We start from the raw sequence: 23,027 nt of genomic DNA, 5'->3' as shown, positions 1-23,027 counted from the left end.
GCCTCTTTAGCACACCAAGTACCATTCAAACAAATGATGTGGCAAGGTGGTCACATGCTCCTTGCTTAAAATACCTTACACTTGTAACAGAGGACTTAGCCTTTAATCTAGGGCTCATGCTCCCCTGCCTGGTACAGGAATTCGCGAGATCAAGCCCTGTACCATTTACACCAGCAGATGACGCCGCTGCACCGCTCCTGCTCATCAGTCTTCTCTCCCTGCCAGCTAATTCACCTCACCCACACTTCACATGGCTCTTCTTCGTACTCTTGTCTTCAGACACTTGCCTCTTCCTCCACTACCTACCTTAAGCAGGAAAAGACAAGGCAAACCCGGGCAGCTGTTGCTTTTCCTTCCCTGCTCATGAATAATTTATACTGGGGTGGTGGCAGAGGTGATGGGTTGAGCTGAATCCTCCATTCTGCTACAGGCACCTACTGCAGCAAACCCCACGCCACCCTAGAGAGGCCATGGGGAGCCATGAAACAGGCAGGAGTTCCACCAGATTTGCTGCTACGGCTGCCCTGTTTCAGGATCCTTGAGGAGAGGAGGTGGAGGGGAAAGCAGGCCCCTGTGAGGAATTGCCTGGGTTTATTTGACTGCCAAGAAATGTTCAAAACATAGAAGGTAAAGGCCCAACATGTAGTTCTAAGATAATGCCGAGGATTTATGGTCCTGACAAAGCTCTGGAATCTTGCCTCACAGACTCTTCAAACCAGAGGGAGAAAATGTGTCCAACATCCCCCTGCTTCATATGGATGCAGCTGACTTTGTGGGAACACAGTCCAGCATGGAGTACCAAGACAACTGGCTGAAGGAAGCAAGGCTGACGCATTCCTTGCCTTTCTTGGTTACAGCGGTAAGCCAAATCTGACATGCTGCAGATGCGCTTGGGGATAAGATGGTTAGAAACGACAGGGTCCGACATCACAGTGACCTTTCGACAGGAATTTCACTTTCAAAACAAACAAAATTAGAAGCATATCCTCTAGCAACTCATGTAAGAAATAACGATCAAAATGTAAACACTGTCAAACCTACTTTTTTCTTGCTAAGAAGTATTTACGTAAGAAATATTATGTTAGAAATAACACCACAGGCAGGGGCTTGATTTGATAAGATTTCCAGTAACAAGACTCATGTGTTCCTTTATCTTGCCCTGTTGTGCTATAGGACATACGGTATATAAAAATCACCCACTGCTTGGCTACTCCCAATTAAGAATCATAAAGGGTTATTATGCATGAAGAAGTTTATGAAGGGCCCTGTTCAGAGAACGGCTTCAGAGTCAAAGAACAGCTTCATTGCATGAAGGGTAAAGAGAGCCAGGCAGAAAGGGGAAGCTGATCCTCGCCCTAAGATTACTTAATGTGCCCACTCAGCCCCCTCGTCCTGCCAGGAGGCTCACCTCTTGCCACTAAGGCTCACAGGATCTACAGGTAGAAGTCACAGCTTCTACTTAAACCCCAATTAGTTAATTAATTTCTCTTTCTTTCATTCATTTTTCTTAAGGGAAAATACAACCTATAGATCTTTGGACTGAAAATCAGAATGCTGTTTTTAATTTTTCTTCAAGGATCTACGTGGGAACGTTGAAAACCCATCACTGACTTGCACCTCTCTCTCACCCAGCTCCATGCTCCATATGACTTAGTGGCAGCGGAGACATCTCAAAATGACACATTCTGGGATGTCACAGCAGGGCTGGAGCTGCTGAGTAAGATGCAAGATACAGGGAAAAGAGGAAGTCGTGGCTCCGATCCCAGTATTCAGGGCCTTGCGGCTCCATTACTAAAATAAGTAATAAAGGTATTGTTGGGGCTCAGAGTGGGCTGCCCCAAAATATGCCACCGTGGCATATTGATTATTTTGAATTAAAGCTGCTTAAGAAGCCGCTGATATAAGGAAAAAAAAAAGACTCCGACCCTCCTCTGTCTCCCTGAAAAGCAGGAAATAAATCTCTCATGTGAAAGGTTCACTCTGCATCTGGAGGTAGAAGGAAACACTTACTGTCAGAGACAAGGAGTTCAGAGCCAAGAAGCCTGTATAAACAAACCTTGTTACTTTACTTCTTTAATTTACTACCCCAAGCTTAAACCCTGTTTAGAGTCTTTTCTAATTCAGCACCCAAAGCCTAAGTTTTTTTGTGCTGTCAATTCCTCACAAATTTATTGTTTGTCTAAAAAGTATAAAAGCTGCCTTCTCTGGCTACTTCTTAGGTCCCATTTTTATGAGATTTCCATGCACCTGATTAAAATTTGTTTCTTTTTCTCCTCTTAATCTGCCTTCTGTCAATTTTATTCTTAGTCCAGCCACAAAAGCTCAAGAGGGGCAGAGGAGGAAATCCATCACCCCCACCCACTTCCAACAGAACACACAAAGTACTTCCCAGAAGGGAAAATGACAAAATGACCACAATTAGGAGTATTCTCAGAGCAATCCAACCAGCCACTGGAGGGATCAACTGGGAACAGCCTTCTTAAACCTGAAATTGTACCACTAAGTGTTTTCAGGGTATCGCCTTCTCCCCAGAGGACCCTCTACACAAAAGGTTTAAGGGAGCTTCTACTATCACAACAAAAACCCCCTTCTGATAGGGAATTGCAAAAGCAAGGGAAGAAGAATGAAAAGTCACTGTATACACATAACTAAACTAATAAAAATGAAACTAACAAAAATAAAATCAATTTTAGGACTGGGCAAATTTTCAAACCTTAACGTAATCATAAAGCTAAAATTTACAATTTAACAGATGTCCATAAAAGTGCTTTAAAAAGAGACATTTAAAAATGACCCGGGTCCTTCAAAAATGCTTACACCATTTATGCAATGGACCCCTCATACAAAACCAGATAAAACCAAAATACTAATGTACAGGAAGAATTATTTATAATTAATTCTTTTTAAAAAAGTTAACCTTCAAAGATGCAAGTTTTATGCAAATAAAGCCCCCACAAACTGACTTCCTTAATGACTATTTTAATAAAGAACCAGGTTATTGCTGTGTAAGCATCGAAGGTGCCAACTTTTCACCTGTTTCTCCTTTTAAGCCTAATACTGGTGGAGTCAAGCATTCCTAGAAGGCAGATGAGAAGCAAAGGGTAGAAAGGAAAAGGACATTTTTCACAAAAAATAATTTTAAGCAACGTTTACTATAATTTTAAGCGCTATATGGTCTGCCTGAAGCAGGCTAGCCTGTAGGTTACTGCACAGTATTTGGATACAGCTCTCTCTATAAGCAATAAAAAAACATCAATTCCTTCCCATTAACAAAAAAAGGAAGAAAATGCATTTCCTAGCTCCTCCAAAAGACTGAAGGTGTATCACCCTCCCACTGGAGGGAGGTAGGTCTCTGTGGTAGAACAGAAAAAACTCAGAGTCAGAAAATCCAAGGTTCAGATCCTACTCTACCTCTTGTCTGTGGTATGACATGTGACTTTACCTTGCTGGGCTTAGCATCCTCCTAAGATGGGAATGGAAATAATGCCTATATCCTGGGGTGATGCTGAGCTCTGAATGAGACCAAGCACTTGTTAAACTGTTCAATGTCAATGAGCAGATCTGAGAGGGGAAAAGAACAATCACCCTTCCCATGTTTATTATTTTATAATATTTAATCTTCCTGATTTATATGTTAAAGATGTACAAAATTGAAGAAAAAGAGAATTATTAATGGGATACGAAATCCTTCCTCCCACAAACCATTTGAGTATGACATGAAAATTTAGCACACTTACTAGAAGCTGGCTTGAGAAAATGAAAAGGCCCATGACCTCCAAGACGAGGGGAAAAAAGTCACAGAATTTTTAATTAGGTGGCACCATAGTCCAACGCTATCAATCTAAAAGCTGAGCGAGAAAAAGAATTTGTCTCAGGAGTAAAGCCTAGATCTCGCAGGAACGTCCTCAACCAGAAGGAGTCCCTGTTGAAGATATCCTCTGACCGCACCTGGAGATAAACCGAACTGCAACCGTATGTGCCACCTGAGGTCAGACGCTGAGCCAAGCATCAGGATTAGGGTTGGGGATGAAAGAATGACAATATAGCCAGGATTTTATGATCTGGTCAGAGAATCACCAAATAATCCCTAAAGAAAATGACAAACTATGTGGTGCTCTCAAGGAAAATGATAGGAAGCTATGAAGTATATATGGGGGGTGGCAGCGGGGAGAGACGTGGCTTTATGGGGTGGAGATGGGGTTTCTGGGAAATACTGTTTGACTTAGGATATAAACGATGAATGGGGATCAACCAGCTAAGGGTAACCAGTGGGAAGTAAAGGAGGGAGAGAGTGTTCTACACAGAGGGAACAGCACATATGAAGCCAGAGACAAAAGAAGGCCAGCACAGACAAAATGCAATGGAACACGGCAAGAGATATGGCTGATGAGGTCAGCAGGGGCCAAGTCCCGGGGTGGGGTAGGGGGACGGCCATATGCGAGGATTTGGGCCTATATTCTAGGAGCAATGGGAAGCCATTTAAATTTTTGAGCAGAGAATGACATGCCCAGAGCTGCATGCTGAAAACATCACAGGGTGCCATGCAAAGAATGGATCACAGGGCATAAGAACAAACGCAGACGGATCAGTAACCAGGCTACTGCAGGTGACCAGGTGAGACACAGTGACAGCCTGAACTAAGGTGGTGGAGGTGGAGACAGAGATGAAGAGAAGGGGGACAAATTCAAGAAAACCTGAGGAGACAAAGATCACAATGGCTTGATGCCTACTCCAATGTGGAAGACAGGCGACGGGAGGTTGTCTGGCAGGGGTGCAGCAGAGGAGCTGAGGGGGAGACTGGGACATGAGGAGGGGAAATGCTTGCTGTGGGAGCTGGGAAAAATAGGGGGAGAAACACTGGATGAGGTCCAGTGTCTGGTTATGATGAATGGCAATGCTCTGCTCCAAGAGAGGGGAAGGGCAGGAAAGGAAAGGTTGGAAGGGAAGAGATGGTGTGTTTTGACCATATTAAGTAAGAAGTATCTGTGGAAATAAGATAAATGGGTCTTAAGTACAAGGAAGTGTCTAGGTAAAGATTTAGATTTAAGCCATCAGCACAAAGGTGGTAGCTGAAGCCACTTTATGTCACTCAAGGAAAAGGTCTGGAATAAGAAAAACGCTAAAGGAAAGCCCATATTTACAGGGCAAGGATGGAGAAAAGCTGATTAAAGGACAAAAGTCCTAGAACCAGCAGAAGGTGGGATACAGAAACCAGAGAAGGAGAACACATAAAAATTATTAAACAGTATAAAATGCTATAGAGAGGGCCAAAAAGAGAAAAGGAGATGAGAGACAGAGACTGAAAAGTATCTTTTGGCTTTTGAGATTAGACTACTGGTGGAAGATTCTAAAGACAGGAATGGAGATACGCCTGCTAAACTGCAATGGGGTAAGCAGAGGCAGCAGGAGAAACACGACGTTACAAAGGGATAGTGGCAGTGGTGCAGGGGTGTGCTTGTGTGAATGTGATTTTAAGAAATATTAGAGAGGCAAAGTATGCTACCCGTGCTGAGAAGGATGCTTTCAGCCAGCCTACTGGAGAGTTCTTCCACAGAAAGGAAAATAACTTGGCCCTAAAGATCCTGTGAGATAAAGAAAGGCAAACACTAACAACTTAGGTTAGACAAGTATTGGAACCTGTTTGCCCCAGGTGAGGGTAAAATTATTATTTTATAAATGAAAAACCACACCAAAGACAAGAGGCTGCAAAGACCACTGGCCTCAGTAGAGAAAGTCAGAAAGAGCCTGGAATGGGCACTTTAGGTCCTCATCACTAAATCCTAACTGGGGCAAACGGTGTCTTTCTGGGAATAACTCCTAGTGAGTTTATGTCCCAAGGAGCAGAAACACTATGGGCAAAATAAAAGGACTCGGAAAAGCACCAAATACATCACACCAGACATTATGAAGAAAAAGTGGGCTGTGTCTATATATAATCACTATCCAAACCCCAAGAATGCTTAGAAGGCTGCTGGCAAATTTTTGCTGAGTTGAAATTTGCAAAGTTCTCTGCTTAAAATTCTCAAAGTACCTAACGACTGGAAGAAGCAAGAGAGTGGTCCACACTTTTTCCTAAAGATGCTGAAAGAAGCTGAATAAGGAAGAGAACAAATAAGGAGGCTGGCAGAGTCATAATGACATTTGGCTGGTACCATCACTTCTTTACACGAAGCAGGCTGTATGTACCTCAGGGACTTTGTAAAGGTTTCAGGTTGACTCATTATAAGCATGCACATTTTTGCCCTGATCATGGAAAAAGACTGTTTCTGACCTTATTTCAGGCCCTACATTTTATAAGGAAAAACAAAGTCAGAGATATAACTTAGAAGATTGCAGAGTATGCCACAATCCAATTTTACTTTCTTCAAAAATCACAACTTGAAGTGGGAGTAGAAGGCCCACCTTAACAGGAGTAGGAACATTCATAAAGACTAAAATAGATCTTTGCTCAAAATAACATGTACCCATTGGGTCAAATAGACACCTAGACACAAGAGCTCAAATTTCTGTAATCTGAACTCTGCTCTCAAAGTTATGATCACTCGGGCTTCCCTGGTGGCACAGTGGTTGAGAGTCCGCCTGCCGATGCAGGGGACACGGATTCGTGCCCCGGTCCGGGAAGATCCCACATGCCGTGGAGCGGCTGGGCCCGTGAGCCATGGCCGCTGAGCCTGCGCGTCCGGAGCCTGTGCTCCGCAACGGGAGAGGCCACAACAGTGAGAGGCCCGCGTACGGCAAAAAAAAAAAAAAGCTATGCTCACTCAAGTCAATACTATAATAAGAATTGCTATTTTCCCACATCTGTTTCAAATGTAACAGATAAAACCTAGAAGAGACCCCTATTTGTCTGATTAAACTATTCAATGTTCATTCCTTCATAAAACGAAGATTAATCCTTAACTTGTGGATATATATACACATATTATACATATATATCTTCTATCTGTCTGTCTATAAAGCTCAATAAAGTTCTAGACTGCCTAAGATGCTTTGAAAAAGATCAAGAACGCTTAAGACAGATATGCCTACTGGTGGCAAAGACTTTGAAATGCATATGACCTGCAGGGTACTTAGAGACAAGCAGACATCTGCACACATACAGAATCAATTTTTAGAAATTTATAGGAAGGAATAATCCAGACTAAAAGTCCAAAGTGGGGGGTGGGGGGAGAAAAAAGAAACAGTACAATAAAAATAATCATTGAATATTCAACCACAGATATTTAAGCATCCATTTAAAACGTTTATAAAGTTTTTGTTAATAAGGGAAAATGATCACATAAAAGTTTTAAAAAGCATGACACTATGATTATTTTAATTTTAAAATAGGAGGAAAAAAATAAAAGAAATATACTAAAAGTAGTTATCCCTGGGTCGTGAGATTACGATTTTTTTCTTTATACTTAATTTTTCTATGTTTCCTATGATGTGCTTCTTTTATAATCAGAAAAAAAGAAAAGAGAAAGAACTGAATATAAGTTGAATAAGAATGAATGTTTTCACAGACAAGCAGTGACATGGGGCCCGGATGCTGTTTTGACTCAATATGTATATGCACTTTATAAATAAATATGAAAAATTAGTGCCACATACACCAGCTAAAACTCAGTGGAGCTGTTTCAGGAAGGAGGAGGATTAATCAAAAGTTGAACTATAAATACAAAAACAACACTGTGGCTAAAAGTATGGAATTCCAGGGACTTCCCTGGTGGTTCAATGGTTAAAACTTCCCCTTCCAATGCAGGGGGTGCAGGTTTGATCCCTGGTCAGGGAGCTAAGATCCCACATGCCTCGCGGCAAAAAAACCCAAAACATAAAACAGAAGCAATATTGTAACAAATTCAATAAAGACTTTAAAATTGGTCCACACCAAAAGAAATTCTTTAAAAAAACAAAAAGTATGGAATTCCAGCTGGGAGAGCTTTGAAATCACATCACTTTTTTTCAGTGTAAAGTCTCAAATGTCAGTGAACCATGCCCTTAGGTCACCAAGTAAGTAAAGTACATTATATGGGGCATCTTCCCCCCTGGAGTGACAAGAGATTAATATAGAAAGAACACACACACACACCTAAGCACACACACCGATAGATAAAAGTTCCAGCTGCAAATCTGGCCTGAGCTATAATAAGCACCTAAAATGAATGGAAGGAATCCAAGGACTAAACACTGCCTCCAAACTCCAAATTACTCACAGAACCACACAACTCAAGGAAAGTCCCCACCTACTGGAGGGAAACCTATTAAAAAAAAAAAAAAAAAGGGTCCCACATCAAAGGGATGAAAAAGCAGTAAGCAAGCCAAGGCCTGCTGTGTGGGGAAGGATACGAGTACAAACCCCCATCACTTGACCCATGTGAGCAGACTGACCTGCCTCAACGACTATTCTACAGTCCGTGGTGCTGACAGCACTGCTGGTCGAGGGAGGAAAGAATGACATGCTGAGGAAGGGCAGCGAGTACTGCTTAGCAGGGGACCAGGCAGGGCCTCTCAGTTCCCAGGGGAACACAGCAGATGATCAGTGGAGTCAGGTTTCAGGAGACTGGGCTTCTGGTCCTCACTGACTTCCTCTGTGACCTTGAACTGCTCATATAAATGCTGATCTTTGTCTTCTCATCTAAAGTGAGGATTAGGGAATTCCCTGGTGGTTCAGTGGTTAGGACTGCGAGCTTCCACTGCAGGGGGCATAGGTTCAATCCCTGGTCAGGGAACTAAGATTCTGCATGCCACACAGTGTGGCCAAAATTTTTTTAAAAACCCAAAAATCAAACAAAAACCCCCTCCGATTATAAAATGAGGATTAGATCACCTGCTCCCATCTGCCCTCACTATAATGGACGATGAGATACTGGCTTTCATCACCACGGGGAAAGGGGAGAATTTACTCCAAAGCTGACAAAAAAGGAGCTCTCTATCTCCACCTACTGCCTATCCCATTACAGGAATGAACACTTCTAACCACCTGCTCCCTGCAGGGAGGTGGGGGATGCTGCCAAAAACAACAGACGGCCAGCAGTTTGGTTTAGCGCCCCTCAGCTACAGTCAAAGACTTGCTCAAGTCTGTTATAACCAAATTACAAACAGATACATGAAGAATCACAAGACAGCGCTGATTCCGGGCTGTCTCCCCCTTCCCAGCCGTGTTGCCTGAAGTAGAAAGCTGTGCTCCCAAGTATTCATCACAGCTGAGGGGGAGGAGCCACGCTGGGGAAAGAGCAGCAGGCCCAAGTTCCATGGACTAGTTCTCCCTTCCTCGCAGAGCAAGAGCACGCAGTTATAGCAGGAGGGTACTCGGAACGTTTGTGGCAAAATGGGCTCTCTCAAATTCAGAAAGGCTTTTTCGAGGGCCATTTTAGAATGCTTTCATGCAACCATTTTAATCCCCCTACATAAGATGTCATGTCTCTGAAACAAGATTCTTGGGATTGCTGAAATGACCAACTCTGGCTACTCTTCTGTGTAGAGTGTCTTTCTGCTGTGACCTGACCTTATGAAATAAATAAACTAATTTTAAAAACCCACAATAAACAAACAAAAACACAAACTCAATAAAAATCACAAGATGTCTGCTTTGAATTGTATTCCTGGTCTGGGCTAACTCTGGGTCTGAGTTTCTTTACTAATTCAGAAGCTGGACTATACAATCTCTAAGGTTCTGTCCAGCTCAGTAATCCTGTTAACGACCTTACCTAGACATCCAGGCCTTTACTTTGCAGAGTGAAGCTGGCTGTCACTGACCATGCCCTGGTGACTTTGTTGAGCGCACACGCATACATATGCATGCCTTCTAGAGGCGTGTAAGACACTGCCTACTGAAAGGAGGTGCATGCTGTCTTCTACTGTGGTCCCTGATACCGAGGGCACCTAAACAGGGCCTTTGTAATATCAAATGCATCAGTAAGTGATATTCTAGCATCTCTTTTAAAATCCTGCAGCAGAAATTAAAGCACACCTAAATAATCGGGAAGACATCTCATGTTCATGGATTAGAAGGCTTAAGATTGTTAAAATGGCAATAGTGCCGAAAGCAATCTCCAGATTCAATACAATTCCTATTAAAACTCCAACAGCCTTTCTTGCAGAAATGGAAAAGCTGATCCTCAAATTCACACAGAATTGCAACAGGCCCCAAATAGCCAAACAATATTGAAAAACAACAACAAAGTTGAGGACTCACATTTTCTGATCTTAAAACTTACTATGAAGCTACAGTGATCAAAATAGTTGTGATACCAGCATAGGACAGACACACAGATTAGTGGAATAGAACAGACAGTCCAGAAATAAACCCATACATCTATGGCCAACCGATTTTTTACAAAAGTGCCAAGTATTCAGTGGGGGACAACAAATGGTGCTGGGGCAACTAGATATCTATATGCAGACAATGAAGTTGCACGCACGTCCCCCTGCCCCACCACACGTCATATACCAAAATTAACTCAATGACCCAAATGTAAAAGCTAAAACTACAAAACTCCTAGAAGAAAACACAGGAGTAAATCTTCATGATCCGGGATTTGCCAATGGATTCTTAAATGTGATACCAAAACACAAGTAACACAAGAAAAAACACAGTAGAACTCACCAAAATTAAAAACTTACTACATCCAAGGGCATTATGAAGAAATGAAAAGACAACTTATAAAATGGGAGAAAATATCTGCAAAGCATTTATCTGGTAAGAGTTTAATATCCAGAACATACAAAGAACTCTTACAATTCAAGAACAACCAACCAACCCAATTCAAAAATGGGCACAGGCCTTGAATAAACACTGCTCAAAAAAATGATGCACAGGGCTTCCCTGGTGGTGCAGTGGTTGAGAGTCCGCCTGCTGATGCAGGGGACGCGGGTTCGTGCCTCGGTTTGGGAAGGTCCCACATGCCGTGGAGCAGCTGGGCCCGTGAGCCATGGCCGCTAAGCCTGCGCGTCCGGAGCCCGTGCTCCGCAATGGGAGAGGCCACAACAGTGAGAGGCCCGCGTACCGCAAAAAAAAAAAAAAAAGATACACAAATGGTCAACAAGCACATGCTAAGATGCTCATCCCCGTTAGTCGTCAGGGAAATGCAAGTCAAAACCACAAGATATCGCTTCACATCCACTAGGATGGCTAGAATTTAAAAAGACAGACAGTTATCACGTGCTGACGAGGATGTGGAGAAACTGAAACCCTCATACACTGCTAATGGGAATGTAAAGTGGTACAGCTGCTATGGGAAACAGTTTTGGTGGTTCCTCAAAAAGTTAAACATAGCATTCACCTTATGACCCAGCAATTCTATTCCTAGTTATACATATACCCAAGAGAAATAAAACATATATCCCCACAAACACTTGTACACAACTGTTTACAGCACCATTATTCATAATGGCCAAAATGCAGAAACAATCCAACTGTCCATCAACAAATTAATGGGTAGACATTTTTTCATATCTAGACAATGGACAATTCAGCCATAAAAAGAAATGAAGTACTGATACATGCTACAACGTGGATGAACCTAAAAAACATGTTAAGTGAAAGAAGCCAGACACAATTATATCAACTATCCAGCCCTGGCAAATCCACGGGGATAGAAAGCAGGCTGGCAGTTGCCAGGGGCTGGGAGGAGGGGGCGCATAGGGAATGATTCGTTAACGGGTACAGGGTTTTCTTTTGGTATGACGGAATGTGAAATGTTTTGGAACTTGATATAGGTGGCGGTTGCATAATACTATGAATGTACTGAACGCCACTGAAATGCATACACTTTAAAATGGTTATTACTTTTATGTTCTATACATTTCACCTCAATTAAAAAAAAATCTGCAGATAGGAACACGTCTCCCCAGAGCTCTTCCCTGTGTGGCATATAGTCTGTGTGTGTACCAAGTGGCACGTATATCACAGAACTGTCTCCTTTCAGTTCTAGAGCACTGCTAGTCAAACACCACGATGTAAAAGAAACCAACTGATGTGTTAAGGTGGTAAAATTTTGGGTACCTTCCCCCTTTTGATTTTTTTTCTTCAATGCTTGTACAAATAGATTTCCTTCTCTCTCTCTGCTTTTCACATGCCCTGATCAGTCAGACGGAACATACCACATCATACTTTCTCCAAACAAGACGGACACTTTGTCTGTCCTACTCTATGGCTTGTAAGCTTCTAGCAGTCACTTGGGTTAATGGTCACCTCTGTCACCCAGAAACAAACCTTCCTTTTGCTCCAAGAACTGAAGTTTAGAGGCTTTTCTGGTACCTTTGGCCTTTTCCTTTTTGAATTCACCTTCTTCTGTATCCTCCACATTCCTTATCCTCACTTCGGGGCTGCTGTTTGTGCTTCCTTCTACATGCCTTCTTTCCCATTTCTGTGTTTCCTCATGTTCATGACAAATATTAAGCAACTCTCCTTCTAACCCTGCCTGGAGTTTAAGGCCAATGTCTACCATAACACCCAAAAGGAAAAGCAGAAATAAAAGAAAAGGTAAAAAAAAAATCATCTCAAAATGAATCATGATTCTACTTCAAGGAAAAAAAAGAAAAGCAACACAAAGGAGGAAACCCCCAGTTTCCATCAAATACCTTTCTTTACTGATATATTCTTTACAGCCAAGAATTAATTTTTTAATTCAACCTAGAAAATCCTCTTCTTTATGAAATAAGGTTTCATCAGGTGATGAATTTCACTCACAGAACAAATATTTACTGAGGAACAATTATGTTCCTGACACTGTAAGAGCAGCCAAAGAGCACATACTCTAATGAACTTTGGAAGACCTGCTGAAGGCAGTATGTTGTTCAAAAACTGCCCGTGCATTTTATAAATCTCTTATATTTTAAATAAACTTCGGATCAAATTAATGTTAAACATTAACATATTCATTTTTCCTTGGTCTATTTTAACTTAGACACAGTGAGTTAGGACAGTCCCCTTACTTAGAACATGTCTCACATTCTACTTTAACTCCTTTTTCGCTGTTTTTCTCACACTAGAGTGGAAGCTCACTGATGGGAGAGCGTACATCACACTCCTCTCCGATTATCTCTTGCCTGGCATGGGCTTTGTTGACTTCATGGCTGAGTAAGCAGCCCTTGAAAGAGTATGGAGCCTAATTCCCACAGGAGGGCTCCGGCACACCGCTCCCATACCTTCTGTCTTTGCCTCCTTTCATAAATCTGTCTGCTCCAGCCTGGCTGTTCTCCATTTATAAATATATTTCCCTTCTTCAACTGCTACTTCCTTTTAAGAAAAGGCTTTAGTGCCTGCGAGGAAGTTTGGACTTAACCTTAAACCACAATCACAATTGCCAACTGTCTCCTTGATCTATATTATATACAATCCCTCAGTTTGGTTTTATGTTCACCGATGCTGTTTACTCAAGAATATGATTTCCTTGAGGGCAGAAACACAATCTCTCTGTGAGCCATAACTCTGTCTTCTACATCCCAGGGTCTGAATCATCCTAGGCTCTGAATCATTATATTCCCTATCCCAAACTTTAGAAGCCACTGAGAAATCTAACATAAAATTCTCAAGTGAAAGAATAAAAAGGTATGATTATTACGTAAGGAAGATATAAACTTGAAGGAAAAAAAAAGACCTTACGTGTTTACAAATTAGAACTTTGGGAAGAAAAGACCCCAGAGCAAATAATTACATTTCTAGAGTTCTAAGAATTCCATATTCTACACCAACAGCAATGAAAAGATTAAAAAATAAAAGCAGGGCTTCTCTGGTGGTGCAGTGGTTGAGAGTCTGCCTGCCGATGCAGGGGACACGGGTTCGTGCCCCGGTCCGGGAAGATCCCACATGTTGCGGAGCGGCTGGGCCCATGAGCCATGGCTGCTGAGCCTGCGCGCCCGGAGCCTGTGCTCCGCAATGGGAGAGGCCACAACAGTGAGACGCCCGCGTACCGCAAAAACAAAACAAAACAAAAGAAAAAAATAAAAGCAGACTTCATGATGTGGCAGTTTTAAAACAAGTATTGGCAGTATTAAAAAAAAAAATGTTAAAAAGGTAGGTAACTTTATTTACTGTCCTCATCAGTAAGAGACTTTTGGAAGATTTATAAGAATTCATAGTAATAATGCATCTTTCAAGTGGCACATACTTAGCAAGTTTTATCATCACTGTGAGGATATAATGGAATTAAGACCAGTCTATTATGGGATATGAGAGAAAAATCTCAGATTCTAGGGAGCAAACCGTTCATATTTTTAGCAAACATGGATAAAGAACTAAAACCATCTTTCAATATCTTATGTTATACCTAGTAGTTTGTTTTTTTAAATGTAGCAAATTTAGCTCCACTTTTATGATGAATAGTTTTGCTCATGTGGCTGAGAGACATGGTTTGGAATAAGAACTGGCAGTTCAGAATCTGTACTTTCCAGTGGTGGGACATACCTGTTCTGATTCTTAAAGCAATGGAATTCCAGTGCCCAGATGAGTAAAGAAATTTGGGCTGGAAAGCAACAAAACACACTCAAATCTCTGATCTGTCTCTCTGCCTTAATGACCTCTTGTGGCATCTAGCAAACCACTGGTTCTACAGAAACCAGGATGATCCCCCAAGAAATATAGGGAGGAAAGTGCAACTATGAGGAAGGCAGACGTACAAAGAGTTAATTCACGCTACCAACCCAATCTCCTTCTCAAAGACTCTGTCCTCTATGGTAGCGTGCCACGTTCCACCCAACAGCAGCTGCTCATGATAATCAATGTCTGACAGATCAGAGAAAGCCCTTAATGTGTTGCCAAGGGGCAGTTCAACAGATGGCATGGTGACTTACAACCAGAATCATTAATTATACTCTCTTATTAGTCCCAGGACACAGTGCTGAAAATGCTTCCTCAGCGAAAGATGAGCATTTCAGATAAATGACCGTCTGGTACTGCCTGTCAAACTCCCTTTAGGATTTCTGGTCAGTGTTGATTTCTAAATCTAAGCCATACTATTTTTATAGCCGTTTCCCATCTTCCACTTTCAAGCTGGCTAGGAATATGAAATTTCCACCACTACTACCCATCACAGCTCCTGTAGTCATTGCAGGTAACAACATGGTAAAGAGAGTTCATCCTTCATTTCCCCCCACAAGTCAGGTGACTGTGTTGAAAGGCAAACACAACCATGTCAGCCACAGGGCCTAGCTCACTTTTCCCTCCCTCTGTGCCAGAGAATGTGTTTCTTTGAGTACAGGGCTGGGGGAGGGGGACTATCCCCTCCCTCCCCAATCTACTCTGTTTCTTGTAGTAAGTGACTGATTCTCCAACTCAAAACTTCCCTTCCCAAACCACTGGCTGCAACTCTTCTCCACGTCTCTTTGAGAAAAAGAAGGGCAGACACTTCTGAAAAGGAAGCGTAGCAGCTGGAAGCAAGCAAAAGTTCCCAAATATCCACATTGCCGGTTCAGTTATCTCAAAGGACTGAGGATAAGCCACCATGTATTTAATTAAGAAGCCAGACAAACGCAAACTAGAGAAACTAGTTCTGAAGGCCTTCTCCAAGGGCACTCAGACAATGTCAGCTCAGGGTAGAAATTAGTTCCTTCTCAACAGTACGAGAACTGGGCTCCATAAACATCACTATGTTTACGTGGAATTTTAGAACAGACTGCAGACAGAGCTTAGAGGCACACTACTTATTGGCCTTAGCAAGGATACAAGTTGGAAATAAATCTCAGTATAACCCAAAAGTAAGAAAAGTTCAAGCATTTCCCAAATATTACCAAACAAACATTCTTTGGTTTTGCTGAATGCCTATTCTTCCTGCACCTCAATATACGTTTTGAGTTTTTTTTGGCTGCGTTGGATCTTTGTTGCTGAGTACGGGCTTTCTCTAGTTGTGGCGAGCGGGGGCTACTCTTCATTGCGGTGCGTGGGCTTCTCATTGCGGTGGCTTCCCTTGTTGCGGAGCACCTGCTCTTAGGTGCGCAGGCTGCGGCAGTTGTGGCTCGCGGGCTCTAGAGTAGAGGCTCAGTAGTTTTGGAGCACAGGCTTAGTTGCTCTGCGGCATGTGGGATCTTTCCGGACCAGGGCTCGAACCCGTGTGCCCTGCACTGGCAGGCGGATTCTTAACCACTGCGCCACCGGGGAAGCCCTACAGTTGTGTTTTTTAATATGAGTTCAAACTAAAGCAACAGTAGTACCCTAAATGCTGTTATTTAAGGCTTCATTGTTTGTTTTCTGCATTTCCATTTGTTCTTTCCTGGACATATAAAAACATGACTTTGATTTTTAACTAGGTTCAGATAATTACAATATCTGATAGGGAGCAGCTAAGCCCGTGCGCCACAACTACTGAGCCTGCGCTCTAGAGCCCGCAAGCCACAACTACTGAAGCCCGCGTGCCTAAAGCCTGTGCTCCACAACAAGAGAAGCCACCGCAATGAGAAGTCCGCGCACTACAATGAAGAGTGGCCCCCGCTCACCGCCAACTAGAGAAAGCCAGCACGCAGCAACGAAGATGCAACGCAGCCAAAAATAAATAAGTTAATTAATTAAAAAAAAAAATCTGATGGATGTTCTCATCTCATGAATTTTTTTAAAAAGAAAAAAAAAACGTGTTATTTAAGGCATAATAAAAACCTCCTAATGTGGGTTGCAGGAAGGGAAACTTGGAAAGTTTGGGTCTCCCTTGCAATGTACTCACTTCTAGTTTTTTCTCCTTTTCTGACAAAACATCTTTCTGGTTCTGGGTGTACTCCACCAACATCCGAGCCAGCTGGCGTCGGTCTTCCAGTTCTGCCGCCAGGCGCCCGTTATATTCGGCTAGTAACAGACATGCTTCATCTACTGTTTTTGAAAGACGTTCAGCTGCCTCTTTGTCTAAATACAAATGAGACCAAAAAAAAAGAGAGAATGACACAGGCATAATTGCAAACATTTCTGGGGGAGGTTAGTTTCTCCCCTAACATTCAAGTCCAAGAACAGGCCAGAACTTGTAGACCAACAATGGACTGGCTGACAGAGAAATCCAAAGGTATTCACTCCTGTCAACAAGACGGGACATTTCTGAATTACCTGAAGTGAGGCAATTGTACAAAGAGGGGAATCTGGTAAATGATTTCTAAATGCTTCTACCAAAAAATGAATAAATATAAATAAATAAATATCTATAGCGACAAAAGCTCTACAAATAAACAGAAAGAGATATTTAAGGTCATTTGTGAAATAATATTTCCCTGCCTCTGAGAATTTCAAAGGTGCTTTCATTCATATTATTTCATTAAATATTCTTTGCATATCCCTCTGAAATACAAACGCAAGCACTCATTTCTTGGGTGTGGAAACTAAGACTTAACAAAAGTGACAGGTTCAGTAGCAGGTTCTTTGCTGAGGAGCTGAGACTCAAAACCACATCTATAAAATGGACCTATAGGATTCTACTTCTTAAACTATGTAAGCCTTAAACCTCTTCTTCTATTTAACAAAATATAGGGTCTGATAAAAGCTTTCAAATGCTTTTGAATGTAACCCACGCTGAGAAATACTTTATATAAATACACAAAAATACAAGAAACAGAAGTTTCATAAAACAATACTTTCCTTAGTATGTGCAGGGTGTTCTATCTTCTAATCCATAAAAAAAAAAAAAAAATGTTGGTCATTATCTACCAGACTGATTTCAGGTCCAATTAATGGGTTGCAACTCATTGTTTGGGGAAAAAACTGTGCGGAAGAATCAAAGAAAGGGTACCCTTGGAAAGAAGGGGTGAGCAAGGCTCAACATTAGGAAATAAGACAAAGGACTATTTGTATTTCAAAGAAGTGATGTAATTAATTACGTGTGGGTATGGTGAGATTAAAATTTTTAAGCAGGTATACCTCATTTTAAAAAGGCCTTAAAGGATCGAGAGAGATCGGTGCTTTGAAACAAAGCACTAGAGACTCCAGTAGTTCCATGGGACAAACTCAAAGTGAGTTACACAGTGATACAGATCCGGTGCTTCCTATGAATACAGGTCGACAAGGTGAGAGACCTCAGCACTATCATACGTTAACCGGGATTTAAGAATTCCAACACAGTTTCTCTGGCAAACAGTCTGCCTGACTTTTAGATGCCTTCTCTACGCGAATACTGGAAGATGGACTGTTGAGGGATTCCAAATTAGGCCTGATGTCAAAGATCAGGTACTTCTATGCTCCTCGGGGGCAGGGAAACAACAGGATGTTCTTGGTGGAGGAGCACTGAGCCAAAGAGAACACAAAGGAAAGAGACATCAGTCTGCCGCGGAGGGTGGAGCAGACGGGACACTTACTCTTCTAGACTGGTGGTGCGGCCTGGGACTGAGCTGCTGGGGCGGGTGGGCTGCTTTAGCTTTGTCACTGCTTAGCTATTGTTTGTAACGGTTAATTCATTAAAATGTTTATGTAAGTGCCTGTGGCAGAAAATGGCAAGGAAAACACTAATTTTTGAGATTAAAATAAATAAACAAAACCAATTCTTTTACACTCCAAGAAGTGTACAAAGGAAATAATTCATTCACACAAATAATTACAAACCAGAAAAAGAAGCTGCAATAGTTTTATGAGCTATAGAAGAATATGCAGCCAAAACGTAGCAGCGAGATGCTCACTTCGAAGAACTTACCTGTGGCTGTCCTCACATGCTCTGTCTACCCTCCCAGCCACACAGACGAGGGCTGTGTGCCTCTTTTGGCCAGCCCTTCACTTGCGCATGGGCATCCCACCCCCTCCTGCTTACTCCAAGACAAGTTTCTGGGTCTGTCCCCTGCGTTTCCCCATGCCTCATCAACTTCTCTCCCTCCGGAAGCACCCCGCCAGCACACACACACGCTGCTCTATCTTCTGTGTGTCACTCTCTAGCTATTGCTCCACATCCCTGATCCTCTTAAAGCAGAACTTCTCAAGAGAGCTGTCTATCCTCCTGGTACCCACCTCCTCCCCTACTGTTGTCACTAAACTCACTCCAATCAAATTTTACACTCCAAATCTTCCAATTAGCCTCACGAATATGTGGGCTCCTATTGTGTGTCCAACACTGTTCTAGGCTCTGAGTCAAAAGGTAACACAAAGGACAAAAACTCTCTGACTGCAAGTTTACAATCTCAGGGAGGAGGAGAAATAAGTAATACACTATATTTTAGTTATTTACCAGCTGAAGATAAGAACTCTACAGAAAAATAAGGCAAAGGAGGGAAAATGGGGCATTCAGAGGGAGGAAGGCAATTTTAAATAAGGTAGCCAGGGACTTCCCTGGTGGCGCAGTGGTTAAGAATCCACCTGCCACGTGGGTTCGTGCCCTGGTCTGGGAAGATCCCACATGCTGCGGAGCGGCTGGGCCCGTGAGCCATGGCCGCTGAGCCTGCGCGTCCAGAGCCTGTGCTCCGCGGCGGGAGAGGCCACAACGGTGAGAGGCCCATGTACCACCAAAAAAAAAAAAAAAAAAAAAAAAGAATCCGCCTGCCAATGCAGGGGACACGCGTTCAATCCCTGGTCCGGGACGATCCCACATGCCACGGAGCAACTAAGCCCGGGCATGGCAACTACTGAGCCTGAGCTCTAGAGCCTGTGAGCCACAACTACTGAGCCTGCACACCACAACTACTGAAGCCCGTGCACTGCAACTACTGAACCCACCCACTGCAACTACTGAAGCCCGTGTGCTCTAGGGCTCACATGCCACAACTACTGAGCCCACATGCTGCAACTACTGAAGCCCACACGCCTAGAGCCTGAGCTCTGCAACAAGAGAAGCCACCGCAACGGAAGCCCGCACACCACAACGAAGGGTAGCCCCCACTCGCTGCAACTAGAGAAAGCCTGTGCACAGCAACAAAGACCCAATGCAGCCAAAGGAAAAAAAAAGAAAAAAGGTAGGCCGGGTAGGCTTCACTGAGGTGATACAGAAACCAAGGGCTGGAGGTAGTGAGAGAACAAGCCACGTGACTATCTGGGGAAGATCATTCCAGGCAGAGGAAACAGCCAAGTACAAAGGCCTTTGGAGGGGAAAGTGCCTAGCAAGGAACCCATATGACTCAAGTGTTCTGAGCAGAGGGGGGACACGATCCAACTTCCATTTTAGCAGATCACTCTGGTTACTATGTTGACGACAGAAAGATGACTGGGGGACAAGCAGGCAGCAGGGAGAGCAGATAGGAGGCTACTGTGATAATTCAAGTGAAGGTGGTGACTCGCACCAGGTGGCAGCAGCGGAGGTGGTAACAAGGTGTCAGATACAAGTTGTAGCCCAGATCAACAGGAATTATGAGGGGGTCATCTACTGAGATGGAAAAGACCGTGAGAGAAATTTTGGAGGGAAGATGAGAAGTTTGGTTTCGGACAGGTCAAATCTGAAATGTCTTTCGAGCTATCCAAATAGTAACACTGAGCAGGAGGCTGGATATATGGGTCTCAAGTTCAAGGGACAGGTTAACACTAGAGATATAAATAAGGGGATGATTAGCATAAAAATTGTTATTTAAAGTCATCGAACAGAATGAGAGGAACTGTCAGTGAAACTAACTAGGAAAGAGGGCTAATTACTCAAAATTAAGAGGTGAAGGAGAAGGGAAGAAACCAGCAAAGGAGACTGAAAAGACACAATCAAAGAGAGGGGAGGAATGCTAGGAGAATATGCGGTCCCAGCTTCCTCCTGCTGCTCTAACATATCACCACAAACCTGGTGGCTTAAAACAACATAAATGGATTGTCTTAATATTCATTATCATGGCCCCTTCCTCCATCTTCAAAATGCATCTCTCTAACTTCTGCTTCCACAGTCACAGCTCCTCTGGCTCTTGCCCTCCTACCTCCCTCTTATAAGGACCGGGCCCACTTGACTAAGCCAGGATAATCTCCCCACCTCAAGATCCTTAACTCAATCACATCCACAAAGTCCCTTTTCCTATGTAAGATAATATATTCACAGGTTCTGAGGATTAGGACATGGACATTTTGGCGGATCATTATTCTGTCTACCACACCAAGTGAGAAAGTATTTTCAGGAAGAAATGATCAACTGGGCCAAATGTTACTGAGATCAAGTTAAGATTGGGCAAAAAATTCACCACTGAATTTCAGCAATATGGAAGTCACCAGCAACACTAATAAGAGCAGAGTCAGTGACGTGGAACCAAAAGAAAACGGGCAGGCGTGCGGGGTATGGGGCACGGATGGAGACAGATGAGCATTGGCGATCTATATTAGAATGTTTTGCTATAAAGAACAGAGAAATGAGATGGTAGCTGAAGGAAGATATGGGTCAAGAAAAAAATTTTTCCCAAATGGGTAAAAAAATACATGTTTTTATGCTATGGAGAATGATCCAGTAAAGGGGAAAAAAAAACTGGAGATGCAGGAGAAAAGGGGAGAATTGTTGGAGCAGTGTTCTTGAGTAGGTGAGAAGGAACAGGCCTCACAGGCAGAGGGGCTGCTTTAGAAAACAGCATGCTCATCCCCAGAAATAGGAAGAGAAGTGAGCCAGCGCTTATTTGTTTTGCCCAGCCACATGCAGCTGTGAACGGTGACCGCCAGGAGCTGGGGTGGGGGAAATGAGCTGTTATTTAATGGTACAGAGCTTCAGCTCTGCAAGGTGAAGAGAGTTCTTGAAATTGGTTGCACAGCGTGAATGTACTTAACACTTCTGAGTGGCGCACTTAAGAATGGTTAAGACGGTGAATTTTGTTAGATGTATTTCACCGTAATTAAAAATCAAAATAAATAAATAATTTTTAAAAGCCATATAAATCCTTTAGGTCAGTGAAAACAAATGAAATTATATACACCGCTAGTTTTATATTAATTTGCTTCCAATTTTGCACATCGTGATTCTGACAGTAAGAATAAACGAGGTGGTCCTTATAACAACAACAAAGTTGGATTTAACCAGGAGAAAAGTTGGGTTTTTGCCACGAGACTAGAGTGAAGGGAAAAAAGAGCAAAAGGGACTGAGGGTGTGTGTGAGAGAGTGATTATAAAGACTCTAAGTGTAACAACTCCAAGCTGAGTAATGAAGAAAACGAGGCCGTAAGGGGAGTAAAGGCTGGGAAAAGGTGGAAGGATTGACAGACTGTGGGATCAACAGGCTGTTAAATCCAGTGGGTTTAATTGTTGGGGTGAGGGATGGTGGCAGTAGAGAGAGCGAGCCCAAGAGGCCTCCGTGTTGTCTTCTCCAACTAAGCACACTCCTGCCTGAAGGTCTTGCCGGGTACCGCTCCCTCCACCTGGGGGGCACTGCCTTCCCTTAGGTCTCCTCACAGCTTGCTTCTTCATGGGGCTGGGGGGCGTGCTCTGATCAAAGCCCATCCCATCAGGAAGACCTCCCTGGGCACTTTTGGAACAGCGCCTCCACCCCCACACCTCTGGCTTTCCTTTCCTTTGGGGCACTTAACCTGTGATGGGATGTGGGTGCGGCCCCTAGAGCAGATGCCACATGGGGTGCCTCAAATGTCTGTTGAGTGAAGGAAGTATTTCATGAGTAACCTTGATTTCCTTTAAATGGATATGGAGGAAGTGAGTGAAGCAGCCAAGGTAAGGGACTGGAAGGAGAAAATGGTGGCCCTCGGACGAGTGTGGAACAAAAGGTCCGAGCTTTTGTAATGGGGAGAACACAGGCTCTGCAGCCTAGGCTGGCAGAAGCACCTGGCGCAGAGCATACTCTACATGAGTTCGCACTTCACTCCTTCCTCTCAACTGCCCGCGCATAAAGCGGGAGGAATGCCAACTGCCCCTCCCTGTTTAATTGGGGGTGATCATCAAGAGGGCAAAATGACATGACTAACCATACAAACCTGGGGTTCTTGGCACTGAAGGCACTATCACCTATGGGGTATGTCAGTGGACAATGTAGAAGTCACAGCACTGAATCACAATTTTTTTTTTTGGAAAGGGTCATGAGTTTAATGCCTTCCCCCCGTCTGCCCCTCGCACACATAATTTGCACTGTGGTTTCAAAAGACCTTACTTGTACTGAGTACCACAGGCTGTGGCATGCTAGCATTTCTGAAATAATTCCTAGAGTCACTATTCAAGCTCGGACTACTCCAGCAGCTTCTTTGTTCAGCATGTGAGTTATGTTTGC

At 43.1% G+C, this 23,027-nt stretch overlaps 1 protein-coding gene across 1 annotated transcript in view; it reads right to left on the bottom strand.

The window, feature by feature from the left end:
• The window catches only part of RPRD1B (regulation of nuclear pre-mRNA domain containing 1B), a 53,007-nt gene that overhangs the window by 5,483 nt on the left and 24,497 nt on the right, over window positions 1–23,027 (bottom strand). The window contains exon 6 of the mRNA XM_065892754.1: window positions 16,635–16,810. Coding sequence (XP_065748826.1) covers window positions 16,635–16,810 — 176 coding nt within the window. The remainder of the gene's footprint in view (window positions 1–16,634; window positions 16,811–23,027) is intronic.

Source organism: Phocoena phocoena, chromosome 15 (genome assembly GCF_963924675.1).
Source record: "Phocoena phocoena chromosome 15, mPhoPho1.1, whole genome shotgun sequence".
In the NCBI taxonomy this organism is placed as follows: domain Eukaryota; kingdom Metazoa; phylum Chordata; class Mammalia; order Artiodactyla; family Phocoenidae; genus Phocoena; species Phocoena phocoena.
Note: the sequence above shows the minus strand (reverse complement) of the source record. Positions and strands in the feature narration are given on the sequence as shown.